The sequence below is a fragment of the Peromyscus leucopus genome, chromosome 4 (genome assembly GCF_004664715.2).
Source record: "Peromyscus leucopus breed LL Stock chromosome 4, UCI_PerLeu_2.1, whole genome shotgun sequence".
Taxonomy (NCBI): Eukaryota; Metazoa; Chordata; class Mammalia; order Rodentia; family Cricetidae; genus Peromyscus; species Peromyscus leucopus.
Window position 1 is genome coordinate 89319127 of NC_051066.1, and position 13773 is coordinate 89332899.

The following is a 13773-nucleotide window of genomic DNA, read 5'->3' on the forward strand; positions in this document are numbered from 1 at the left end:
AGAATGCAAATGTCGTGAAAAGCTACAAGATGTTGGAATAGGAGCTCTTATAATTACATAAAACACAATTTGCTCCCATGAGATCTTTTTAGCAAAAAAAAAAAAAGGTAAGCATTAAATGACAACATATATATTAGTACTAAAAGGGTATTTTTACAGGAAGCCCCCCCCCCAAAAAAAGATGAACTGGTCTTGGGAGAAAGTAATGAAATTGAGACTAAATTTCTGTGACCATTTAAAATTTTTTTACATTTAAACTGTATGCTTGTTTTCCCTACATTCATGTCTGTGTATGAGGTGAGTGCATGATACCAGTAGAGGCTAAAAGAGGGCAATGGATCCCCTGGAACTGAAGTTCAGAGGGTTGTGAGCTGCCATGTGAGTGCTGGCAATTGAACCCAGGTCTTCTGCAAGAGGAGTGCTCTTCAAACTGCTAAGCCACCTCTTTTTGTTTAAAGTATAATTGTTTTCTCAAAAATCAATTTGAATACTGTTTCCCACAGAGGTGATGGTCTTGAGACAATTATGTGAGATGGTTGTCTGAACAGTTACAAGTAAAAGCTCTGACTCTGTTAAATTTTTGGCATTTTGATGTAATCTTTTAGTTGATTTATGTAAAGTTTTGTACTTTTCATTTACTAAACCTTGTCATTGTGTGATGTATGGTACATTTTAGCATCAAAGTTGCCATAAGCAATAAAGCCAGGGATCCAAAGAAACTTTATTACTGATTTCTCAATTTTTAGCTCAGGTATTTCCATTATTTAGTTTTGTTGTTTGGGTTCTCATGTCTGATTGACAGATATCATTTTAATATTTAAATCAATAACTTATGATATAACAACATGAAATTTAAGTAAATTGTCATTTTATATAAGGTGTCTAAATATCATCTTTCAAATGTTCACTACCAATCTCTATATTTGGATTTTGCACTACATCTTTCTTAGACATTTCTGTCTAATAATAACAGAGGAAAGTGATATAAACTTGTATATGATACGTAATGGAAAGATCTATAAAACTTTTAATGAAGAAAAAATGAGGTTTGAAAATGACAGTTCATTTTAAAAGTTATTTTTGAAGTTCTATCTGGTACTTTCAGATCTAATAGCTGATTCAAATGACAATAGGATGAAAAGGACCAGTCCACAGAAATTTGTAAAACAGTAGAAATGATAAGTGCTTAAAACAGCTGAATAAAGTTGCCACAGAAAGAGAAAAAAGCATTGGAGCAATTTAACTTGTGTGGTTAAATGTTATGTATTTGAATTCAATATTGCTCCATGGGTAGAAAGGAAACAGTTCAAAAAAAAAAGAAGAATGCAAAGTGTTAGGATTCTGCCACGCTCCAGCTGCATGACTGCATATGCACAGTTCAGGAGCTAGACAAGGGGTATTGTGTCTTTTTTTTGTTGTTGTTTGTTTGTTTTCGAGACATGGTTTCTCTGTGTAGCTTTGCGCCTTTCCTGGAACTCACTTGGTAGCCCAGGCTGGCCTCGAACTCACAGAGACCCGCCTGCCTCTGCCTCCTGAGTGCTGGGATTAAAGGCGTGCGCACCACCAGACCGGCTTATGTCATCAGTGTGCACTGGTAAGATTACATACACGCGTCACGGTCATGCAATCTGTGCACATGTGGCATAACTCTGTAAGCCCACCGGTGCCTTAAAGAGCCATGACTCAGACCCCACCCTCTCTCTCTGTTCTGTTCCCTCTTCTCCCCCCCCCGCCCCCCCATCTCTCTCTCTTGCACAAGCTCCTTCCCCAGGCCTGGTTCTCTTCCTCCTAATAAAGCTCTGATACTGATACTGGTTTCTGTCATGACTGTGACCTTTCCACACAGTAACCAGTGCTGGTAACCAGCATCGCTTATCATTTTTATATAAAGTGTTTAAGGCAGATGAAGAAAGGTCAAGGAAGGTTATGGCAAAACAAGGGAGTATCAAATGGTTCTGTCTGACTAAGCAAGGATGCTCACAGGGAGCCCTGAGACCAAGACTGATGAAAGACCTTACAACATTATGACACATGGCTTCCAGTTCATAGATGATGATCTCCTTAATGTAGAAAACAAGTACAACTGTGGGAAGCAAACAGTAGAAAGCAGTGATTTTCAACCTGTGGGTTGCGACTCCTTTGGGGTTGAAGGACCCTTTCAGATGGGTCACCTAAGACCTTTGAAAAACAGATATTTATGTTATGATTCATAACAGTAGCAAAATTAGTTATGAAGTAGCAATAAAAATGACTTTATGTTGTTGGGGGGGGGTCACCACAACATGAGAAACTGTATTAAAGGGCTACAGCGTTAGGAAGGTAGAGAACCACTGCTACAGGGGAAAGCAACATGGCAGCGAAATTCATATGAGGAGTCAAAGAGCAAGGGCAACTCAGAAGAGGCTGGGGAAGACACAGCTGTAAAAGGGAGTATGGGATGCTGTAAGAGATACACGGAAGTGCAATATAAAGGAGCTCTTTGCTCTTTACTGGGGATGTATGGGACTAGCTGACAGAGTTCCAGATTATATGTCCTGGAATTGTAAGCCAAATAATCCTTCCCCAGTATGTTGCTTTTTGTCAGAATATTTACCATGGCGATGGAAATAAACATGGAACATTCACAATCAAGTCATTATGTTTTTTGATAGTTATACAAATAAACTGAACACTTGCATTTACACAAAACTTGTGCATCAATGTTGATAGCAGCTTTATTTATAGTCACCAAAAAGTACAACAGCCCCAACAAGACATGAATGAATCCAAATGCATATTAATTATAAGTGAAGGGTTGCTACCACATGCTATCTGGAAAATGTGAAACTAGAGAGCATAAAGATCAGTAGTTGTCAGGATCTAAATCAGATGAAGGATGAATAGGTGGAGCATACAGGATTTTTATGATAGCAAAACTATTGTGTTATAGGACCATAATTATGGATATACATCATTGGATATTTGCTAAATGCCATGGAATATAAAATTGTGAGCCTTTATGTCAACTATGATCTTTTTCTTTGTTTTTGAGACAAGGTAACCCAGGCCTCATACTCACACCATTCCTCCTGCCTCAACCTCTCAAGTTCTGGAATTATAGGAGGGAGCCACCTCTCCTAGTTGACTATGGACCTTTGATGATAAGGATCTATCAAGTAGGTTTATCACCTACAACAAAATTACCTGTCTTGTGTAGGATGTTGATATGAGGCAGGCTGTCTTCCTATGGGACAGAAAATATATATGGGTACTCTGCTTTTCCATTCAGTTTTGCAGTGAATATACAATTATTCTAGAAAAAGTCTTTTTTTTAAAAATGCATAAGGTATACAAAAGTAATATTTAATTTTTTTATTTATTTATTTTACAATACTATTCAGTTCTACATAATAGCCACAGATTCCCTTGTTCTCTCCCTTCCTGCCCCCCTCCCCTTCCCCCAGCCCACCCCCCATTCCCACCGCCTCCAGATCAAGGTCTCCCCGAGGATTGGGATCAACCTGATAGACTCAGTCCAGGCAGGTCCAGTCCCCTCCTCCCAGACTGAGCCAAGCGTCCCTGCATAAGTCCTAGGTTTCAAACAGCTAACTCATGCAACGAGCCCAGGACCTGGTACCACTGCCTAGATGCCTCTCAAACAGATCAAGCCAATCGACTGTCTCACCTATTCAGAGGGCCTGATCCAGTTGGGGGCCCCTCAGCCTTTGGTTCATAGTTCATGTGTTTCCATTCATTTGGTTATTTGTCCCTGTGCTTTATCCAACCTTGGTTTCAACAATTCTCGCTCATATAGACCCTCCTCTTTCTCACTAATTAGACTCCCAGCGCTACTCCAGGGGCCTAGCCGTGGATGTCTGCATCCAGATTCCTCAGTCCTTGGATGGGGTTTATGGCACAACTATTAGGGTATTTGGCCATCCCATCACCAGAGTAGGTCAGTCCCAGCTGTCTCTCCACCATTGCCAGCAGTCTTTTGTGGGGGTATCTTTGTGGATTTCTGTGGGCCTCTTTAGCTCTTTGTTTCTTCCTTTTCTCATGTGGTCTTCATTTACCATGGTCTCCTATTCCTTGTTCTCCCTCTCTTTTCTTGCTTGCTCTGTAGGCTAGGCTGGCTTCAGACTCAGAGATCTGCCAGCCTCTGCCTTCTGAGCACTGGGATTAAAGCTGTGTACCACTACACCGGGATCTAAGCTTTTCTTTTATTCCTTTTCACAAGCTGGAAACTTAAGTGTGATCTTGCCCTGAGGTCTCCACTCCCTTTATTCTCTTTCTTAATCTGTTCATCTCCTTGAACACAGGTCTTAGTTGGTGTTCATTTTCTCCCCAAATATTTTCCCTTGCTCAGCTTGCTCCTTTTCATTATATATCTTCATTAGAGTTAACACTAGTAACCACATAGCAGAGTCTATAATAAGCTGTTTTGAGATTTCCTCTGCCAAGGGAATTAATTCAAAACTCTTCACTTTAGCCTTGGGCAAACCTTTTAGACAAGGGCAAAAAGCAGCCACATTCTTCACCAAAATATCACAAGAGTGATTGCTACGCCAAATATTAATATTCTTCTTCTCTGGAACTTCTTGATCCAGGCACCCACAGTTCATCAAATCACATTCAGCACCACAAAAAAATTAATAATAAAATAACCAGCCATTTATGATATTCTTTCTCATTATCCATTAATGTTGAAAGTTTGAATAATAATTATATTAAAAATTAAAAAAATATACATCACTTGGTGACACTTGATTATAGTAAGCTTGATTGTCTAGATAGAGTCTTCCTTTCTGATGTCTCTTCTCCATGAGATGGGGTATGAAAGAAAGGGAGGAAACAACTGTAAAAAGATATGTCAGAAAGAGAGAGCTGGGTGATACAGACAGGTAACAAAAAGGTCATGATACTTGTTACCAAAAAAGAAAGCCAAGAAGAGGCAGAAAGACTGTAAGAGCCAGAGGATCAAGGAGTTTCCTTCTGCCAGAATCACAGAAGCTGCACCCATGAAGTTTTATTAACATGGCTGCCTAAACATGAGCTCAACAATGAGGACACCAACAGACATGCTGAAGTGGACAAGAGAGCTCGAAGGCCTCAACCCTGCACAAAGAACTCCAGGCAACCAAGGAATGTGGAGAGCAGAAGAAACTGTCTTCCCCAGGGAAGAGAACACCAATTGGTATCCAATACCAAATGGCCAGTCCTGAAAATATACACACAGGCAACGTTATACAGATTGAGCAAGCTGTATTTATGTATTGAGGAAAGTGTTTGGGGGGTGTGTGTGTGTGTGTGTAGAGTGAGACAGTGAGAGAGGCAGAGACAGAAAGAAACAGAGAGACATAGAAAGAGTGAGGTATGTAAAAACAGTAATTAAAAAAAAGGCCATAAATTTCAAAGTGAGCAAGGAGGGATATAGTGCAGGGTTTAGAGGAAGAGTGGGGGGATGATGTAATTACATTATAACCTCAAAAAATAAAAGAAATTATTTTTTTAAAAGGAAAGAAAGTTGAGAAAATTGGTAATATTAGAGAAGAGTTCACTGAAATTCTTCCAGTTAATCAATGGTCCCATTATATTTTTTGAAGAAGTACAAAAACTTAATGAGGAAAGTTGGTCATGATTTTTAAAAGGCAGCATAAATTTCAAGAATTGTGTATATAATTAATTGTTTCATCATTCCCAGGTACTGCAGACACCTACAAGGAAACAAGAGAAGGAAAATGTGACATATTTATTAACGTCAGTAATATCAAATCTCAAAGAAACAATGGTTGTCTAGAGTGAGCTAATGGCCTGTGAAGACAATGAAACACCAAGAGAACCCTAGTGAGCTACAAGGTGAAGCTAAGCTGAGAAGGGAGGAATGCTCAGGAAGGAGTTCAGTGTTTTAGAGTCTTAGCTGTGCTCGTGGGAGCAAAAGTAGAAAAGGGCTAAAGTACGGGGTTCTTTTATTGAATCTGGAAGGTATTTGGACGGAAAAATTGAAGGGTTTAAACTTTCCCACTTTTACAACAGAATTTAGGGTTCCATTCTCGGAGGGGGCGAAACAGGTTTCTCCACCAACAAAGAGCATTAATCAACACTCTTACATTCAGGGATGAGGGAGAGAGCACAAGGCCTGAGTCAGCCCTACAATCTGTCAGGGGCAAATCCTGTAAATCCCTACCTCCTTCTGAGTCATTTCTAGACTTGCCCAAATTTGCTCAAGTATGTCCAAAAATGGTAAAACTGAACCTCAGCCAACTAAAAATATACTATTGTAACTGCTACTTGCTTGACCAATTATGTTTGAGATGACCTGTACGTCCTCTCAGGGTTGTGGACATTTTGTACCAGTGTTCGACCCTGCATGCTGGTAAAAGAAACACTCTTTGTTCTTGTATACTATTTGAGTCTGCATTTTCTCAGACCCTTACATAATGCCACCCTTTGATGTTAACGATTTTTGATAACAGGTCACCAATGTTTACTTTCAGCCCAGTCCAATGATCTATAGGTATCCAATCTTGTTCATCATTAATTCTTTTGGGAGACTGATAAGCATAATTATTACTTGTGTGTGTGTGTGTGTGTGTGTGTGTGTGTGTGTGTGTGTGTGTCTGATAATGAGGCTTTCACAGTAAATCTTTCAATTGCTGAATCATCTTGCTGGCCCTAGTAAGTACTTTTTTCTTACTAACTCATCCTGAGATTTGGGGACCACTGTTTTCATTCTACTTTTAGAGATGCTGCCTTAATCAGAAAACATCACTATGACTCCCTGTCACACACAGACAACTATGAGTGTTCCTCAGAAAGGGGGCAAGAAGACAAGACATAAGACCTTTTCCTATTATTTGTATTTTCTATCCTGACTCTCTTTTTCCTTATATAACTTCACTGAAAACAGAGGGTAACCAACCTCTCTAGGTCTTTCATACAAACATCTAATACAGATCTTCACCTACCCTCAAAGGCAGACTGAGCAGGCATGTGCTCCATCCTGATCACCAATGTACTTAAAATAAAACTCTTTGCTTTATTGTACTGCATTTTTGTTTAATTTTCCATCTTTTTGTCATTTCTTTCATTTATAGCTTCCGGAAAAATTTTCTTTCCTTTTATCCCCCTTGAAACACTTGTATATTAAAAATCCAACTAACCATCGAGTCTTTCCCGAAATGCTTATGCACTACAACCCGATTATCATACTAGGTACTGTCCTTGTCTTCTTAGTATCTATCATTCTTTTTTCAATTAACCTTCAATCTCTTCAGAATGTAAAGCCCTTTGTGCTACGCAACATCCTCAAAACTCTTAAGTATTTGTAAAATATTAGTTGTTGACTGAATAAATCTATTTCTCTGCTCCATTGCCTACTGTTAGAGGATCACACAACAGAACTTAGACCTCTGACAGTTACTTACCTTTTCTTCCAGGTGCAACTCTGAAAGTCGCAGATAAGCCACAGGTGCAAATGCATCAGCAGAGTGGATGACTACTTCGGAGGAGTCCCTGCAACACAGAGAATTTAGTGTACTTACCAAACCCATACCTTGTGGCTAATTACCCCTGCTGCCGAGAGAAGAGACCTGAAATCCTCCCAAACTAAGAGACACTGACATTTTTCCTATGTAAAGGGACCCACAGTTCACACTCCAAGTTTCTGCAAATCCCTGAATGATTGGAGACCTTGGCTGTTCAACCGCTCTTCATAAATATGCTTGGTGTGAGCTTTATTAAACATTAAATGCCATTGCTTGGTCTTCAGAGCACCTTTATTTTTAAGACACAGTGCTTCCTACACAGATAAGTTATCCCTCACAAAAGCAAGCTGCTGTGGTGGGAGGTTCTGGCTGAATTCTTCAGACTGTAAGATCACTACTATCAACACTGGTTGTTTGACAGGGTAATCACCACGTGCAGGTAACATGGTATAAACTGCTTGCTGCCACCATATGGGTAACATGTAGATTTACTCAAGTTTTAATAAATATACCCTATAAAGAACTTATAAATAACCAAGATTTTCTGTGATATATAACTACTAGTGATTTTTGTTGTTTATTAAGACATCAACAATGCTTTGCATTTCAACTAAAAATGTAAAAATGAAATTCCTCATGTCTCTTTTAATTTCTCATGAATTACCTTTATTGGGTATATTAATATTAGTACCCAGCCATTGCAAGATTGGAAAGCTCATCTTTAAGTCTTTTTTTTTTAAAAAAAAGATTCATTTATTTTCATTTTGTGTGTATGAGTGTTTAGTCTGCATATATATACTATGTACATACCTGGTACCCACAGAGCCTACAAAAAGGCATTGGATCCCCTATAACTGGAGTCAAAGATGGTTCTGAATTACCATGCAGGTTTTAGAAATCAAATCTGGCTCCTCTGATAGAGCAGCAAATGCTCTTAACTGCTAAACCATCTCACTAGCCCAGTTATTTTGACTCTAAATTTTTTAAAATTCAAATTATGTTTGTGATTTTACTTGATTTTAAAATTTGTGAAATCTTTTGCATGTGATTGCAATGCCTATGGAGGTCTGCAGTTACAGGCAGCTGTAAGCTGCCAGATGTTAGCAGTGGGGACTGAACTTGGGTCCTCTGTAAGAGCAGTACATGCTCTTAACATCTGAACTGAGCCATCTCTCCAGACTCTTCAACTCTTTGCAACTAGCTTAAAACATATTTGAATAAGGTATTTCTAATTAGAAAGTTATGCAGTGTCAATAGAAAGAACCACAAAATACTTGAGTCCAGAATACTAAATTTTCACAAAAAAAAATGTTTGTTTCACTTGCAAGATGTAAAAAATATTAAAATCGTATATATGATGATTAAAAACTCAATATATATTCATGAATCTTTACTATCAAATATGAATCTTGCATATTTGCATTAAGTAACATTAAAAAGACAATATTGGAAGACAAGCAACTTATACAAACTGACCCTTTAAAGAATCAGATTTTTGATGAAAAGGCATAACTAGCTTTTATAGATTCCATCAACACAAAGGTGCTTCCAGATAAAATGGGACGGAGAGACAGCAGAGAAGGACAAAGTACACAGGAAGAAGGGTTATTCTGATGTCTCCACACATGTTGTACATGCTTGTATACCCTCTCTACATCTCTCTATCTTGCAAACATACAAATATATACACAGACACAGACACAGACACACACATACACACACACACACACACACACAGAGAGAGAGAGAGAGAGAGAGAGAGAGAGAGAGAGAGAGAGAGAGCACAAATGAGTGGGTGAGACGGAGAGTGTACAAGTAAGTAAGAGAGACAGACAGAAACACAGACAGAGACAGACATAGACAGACAGACAGACTGAGATGAACACAAAGACAAACACAGACAGACACACAGAGAGACACACAGACAGAGACACACAGACAGATACACTGAGAAACAGAAGGGACACTTGTCAGGAAGAAGGGTCCAGTTGAATAGACCTTCTCTGATACCATTCCTCAATGGCAGGACTAAGATCCTCTGTGCCATCATCTGCATCAGGCTTGAGTTTCTAGAGCTACAAAATGAAGCTGTTGAACTGTTTCACTGTTGAAGCACCAGGATGCTGAGATCCTTTCGTAACAAACTGAAAAGCGGTACTTCCTACAATGAGGTTTTATGAAGACCTCTGGGTGCTCAGGCATCCATCTGTTGGATGGGCAGGTGGAGTATTATTACTTTGTATTTTTTGCTTGTTGTTCTTCTCTTTTGTGCTTAATCTTGTGTTAATAAGTAAATATATCCCTAGTTTTTCAATTACACTCTAAGTTTACCCAAATACGTAATTTTTTCTTTAATAATAAGCAGCACTGTTTCATGGAAGTACATTTCCTGTATACAAAATCCTTTTGTGATCAGCATAGCCATAAAAAAATTCTCCCATCTACAAACTTCTGGGTAATAACTTTCCTATCTTCTATCATAGTTAATGCACAGATATGCTTTCACTTCAAGCTTATAAAGGTCAAAGCAACGGGCATGAATAGTGACCAGCAGAATTTGATGGAAAGAACAGGCACTCAATAAATTAGTGACATGTTAATTATTAATGCAAAAGAAGTTAAGAGAATATGAAAGCAAGACTAACAAATACTGGATTTGGGAATGAAACAGCTTTAGTTTTAAAGTCCCAGATTATTCCCTTAGCCATTATCAATTGTTCAAAGAATTCAAGTCTTTTTTGTTTGTTTGTTTGTTTTTTCAAAGATAGGGTTTCTCTGTGTAGCTGTGGGTGTCCTGGAACTCACCCAGTCTGGCCTCAAACTCACGAGATCCGCCTGCTTCTGCCTCCTGTTCTGGGATTAAAGGCATGTGCCACCACTGCCCAGCTTAATGTTGAAAAGGATCAAAGCTGTTCATTCAATTAAGTATCATTTTGACAAACTTTTTCAAGAAGCATGAGCTTAGGAGAAACAAAACAAAAGAAAACAAAAACAAAAACAAAACAACAGAAGAAATGCTCTTCCAGGAGACAGGAAGTGTGGCATAATGCAGAACACAGTTAATAAAATGATGAACTACACGAAGTTCCCATTTTTTCCATTATACTAATTTTTACAATTTATGGCAGAGGTACCACACTACTCACCATAAACTGAATCTGCTTCAAAACAAAGTTTATATGTAAAAATACACCCCTGCCCCCAATAACTGAAGAGAAATGTCTAGTCTCATCATTCTAACTTGTTAAAGCCAAGAAAGAGGAAAAAGAGGATAGAGTTAATGGAACCCATAGGCTACTGATGTGGCAGTTTATCAAACATAGCTAGAGTGAAAGATAAATAATACAGGCAATTCACACTTCAGGAAAGGATAAAAGTATCAGTGTGTAGGCACCAGTTTTACTGCAGGCCGTAATCAGCAAGTAAACGAAAGTGCAATGTCTAAAAAGTTTACAGCCTTCTATGAAGGCCTCGTCTTGTCAGGTATTGATTTAAGTATTCACACGACTTCCTTGGGATTAAACAAATTGAGTGTTTGTGAACTTAAGGGACATGTTCTATTTCTTCCAACCAAAGCTGCCTCAAGCTAAATGCTGAGTTGCTTCTGTCACTTAAATTTAAGAAAAAGAAAGACACTGAAATGGTATCTTACACAACGATTTTCTTCTTAAATAGAGGGCAATCCAAAGTGAATGTTTCATATTCACCACCTTCCCCACATACATGGACACCATACTTCTTAGAAAGCTGAGAATCAGGAAAAACCAAGAAAAAGAAACATTAAAATGATACCTTCAAAATACTCACTTAGCAGGCTATCCTCTACTGAAAACTGATGCAGGATACTGATTCTAAAATATATTGTAGGCTACACAAAATTACCTTTGCCTAAGACATGTGTCTAAAGAGGTCATTTGAAAAATGTTTCCATAAATCACCACAATAATCTCAAACTCTTGTTAAAAAGTTACAGGGAATCAGAATTTTTATTTAAAATGAATAAAACTTAAAGATAAGATAAATTTTAGCATTGATGCTTGCTTTAGATTCAAAGGCAGCTAAGTTATTATGAGAACAGACAAGGCCTAACCATACACCTCCTACCCTTTGACTTGGAAGGGGCAAAAATGTTGTTATTAGTCAATTTATCAGACAAAGGAACTTAAAGTCTTTTTTTTAGGTTTATAAACAAAAAGAAATCGCATACATCATGCTAGAGGCTTGTTGCTAGAGTTTTCCTGCCTTGCCCACAGTCAGGACAAATCTCTGTCACCCGCCAGTCCCACAGCCCCTTAGTCCCAACCAAGTAAACACAGAGACTTATATTGCTTACAAACTGTATAGCCGTGGCAGGCTTCTTGCTAACTATTCTTATAGCTTAAATTAATCCATTTCCATAAGTCTATACCTTGCCATGTGGCTTACCGGTGTTTTCTCATGCTGCTTGTCCTGGCGGCAGCTGGGAGTGCCTTCTTCCATCTTCCTGTTCTCTCAGTTCTCCTCTCTGTTTTCCCGCCTATACTTCCTGCCTGGCCACTGGCCAAGCAGTGTTTTATTTATTGACCAATCAGAACAATTTGACATACAGACCATCCCACAGCAGAGGCTATTATTTTAAGGAATATTATAGGATACTAAAAACCAGTTAACTTTCAAAGTTGTAGAAAGTCTTTAAAAGGTTCTAAGTCTTAATAAGGTTCAGTTTACAAAGTTATCTAATAAAATCTGCAATTAAAAAAGCAAGCAACTGAAAACAAACAAAACAAAAAACTTCAAAACAATAAACAAACAAAACCCTCTGTATTATTTGTTTTAACTATAAGCAATTATGTGATGATTTCCATACTGAGAGTGAAAACTCTTTGGCTGATTACACCATGGGCATCAGTGTTGATGTCACTTGCACAAGCTGTCATTCATACTGATCTTTCAGATTCTCTGTGTAAGTTTTATCATCACAAGTCCATGGCTCCATGATTCAGAATGCAATAGCTTTTCACACTCATAGGTGCCACAAGTTCAAATCTTTTCAGCTCAGAGGAGGGATTCCTTTTTCTTACTGCCAATGATGTGCGTGCTTCCTAAGGCTTCAGCTTTCCTTGGTAGTTACAAGATTATTTGAGAATTTTGTAGTTGTGCTACTATTCTGACTACATGGCTTCAGTGTGGATCTATGAGCATTCTACTCCTCATACTGAGAGTCAAAAGTGATGTGAATGACACTGTGTGGTTGGTAGTTTGAATATAACTGGCCCCCATAATCTCATAGGGAGTGGTACTATTAGGAGGTGTGGCTTGTTGGAGGAAATATGTAACTAAGGGGGTGGGCTTTGAGGTTTCCTATGCTCAGGATACTGCCCAGTGTCTCAGTTGACTTCCTGTTGTCTGAAAGATGTAGGACTCTCAGCTATTTCTCCAGCACCATGTCTGCCTGCACTCTGCCATGCTCCCTGTCATGATGATAATGGATAGAACCTCTGAAACTGTAAGTGATCCATCCTGTTGTTGGTTGTTTTTCTTTTTCTTTTTGGGGAACCACCCAGCACCCAAATAAGTCACACACAGAAGTTTATTCTTAATTATGAATGCCAGGCCTTAGCTTGGCTTAGTTTCTTGTCAGCTTTTCTTAACTTATCCCCTCTACCTTTTGCCTCTGGGGTTTTCCCATTCTCTTACTTCTGTAAATCTTACTCTTACTCCATAGCTTGCTGTGTAGCTAGGTGGCTGGCCCCTGGAGTCCTCCTCCTTCTCTGGCTGCTCGCTTCTTCCAGATTTCTCCCTCTATATATTCTGTCTGCCTTCCAGCCCCACCTATCCTTCCTCCTGCCTTGCTATTGGCCACTTCTTTATTAGACCATCATAGGCACAATGATACAGCTTCACAGAGTTACACAAATGCAATATAAACAAAAGTAACACAACTAAAAATATTCTACTACACCACCCAAATAAATGTTTCCTTTATAAGAGTTGTCATGGTCATGGTGTCTCTTCACAGCAATAAAAACCCTAAGTAAGACAGACTGTAAAGACAAACAGCAGGAAGAGTGTGGGAAAGAGAACTGGATAGTGTTTTCTATAAGGGCTTCAAGGGGCAAGATAGATGAACTTTTGCCTGGGTTATAAAGCAGAGGCTCTGCAAGGCCAAATTATGAGAGGTGGTCCCTATGGGACCAAATAATAGGACAGAACTGCTTTGTCATATTAAACTAAATTAAATTAATATCCTTCCTACAATAAAAACCACACAGCAATAATAATGAGATATGGATTTCAGTGTATTTATTTGTTTTGCAATTGGCGTTCTACT

The 13773-nt window shown here is 38.7% G+C and overlaps 1 protein-coding gene across 2 annotated transcripts in view; it reads right to left on the minus strand.

Moving 5' to 3' along the window:
- Positions 1–5226: 5226 nt before the first annotated feature.
- Dph6 (diphthamine biosynthesis 6) overlaps positions 5227–13773 on the minus strand; it is a 123669-nt gene continuing 115122 nt past the window's right edge. For both annotated transcript variants that reach the window (XM_028875769.2, XM_028875770.2), the window contains 3 exons: positions 11116–11210; positions 7404–7491; positions 5227–5693 (listed from right to left, as the gene is read on the minus strand). In XM_028875769.2, coding sequence (XP_028731602.1) covers positions 5640–5693; positions 7404–7491; positions 11116–11210 — 237 coding nt within the window. In that variant the 3' untranslated portion in view covers positions 5227–5639. The remainder of the gene's footprint in view (positions 5694–7403; positions 7492–11115; positions 11211–13773) is intronic.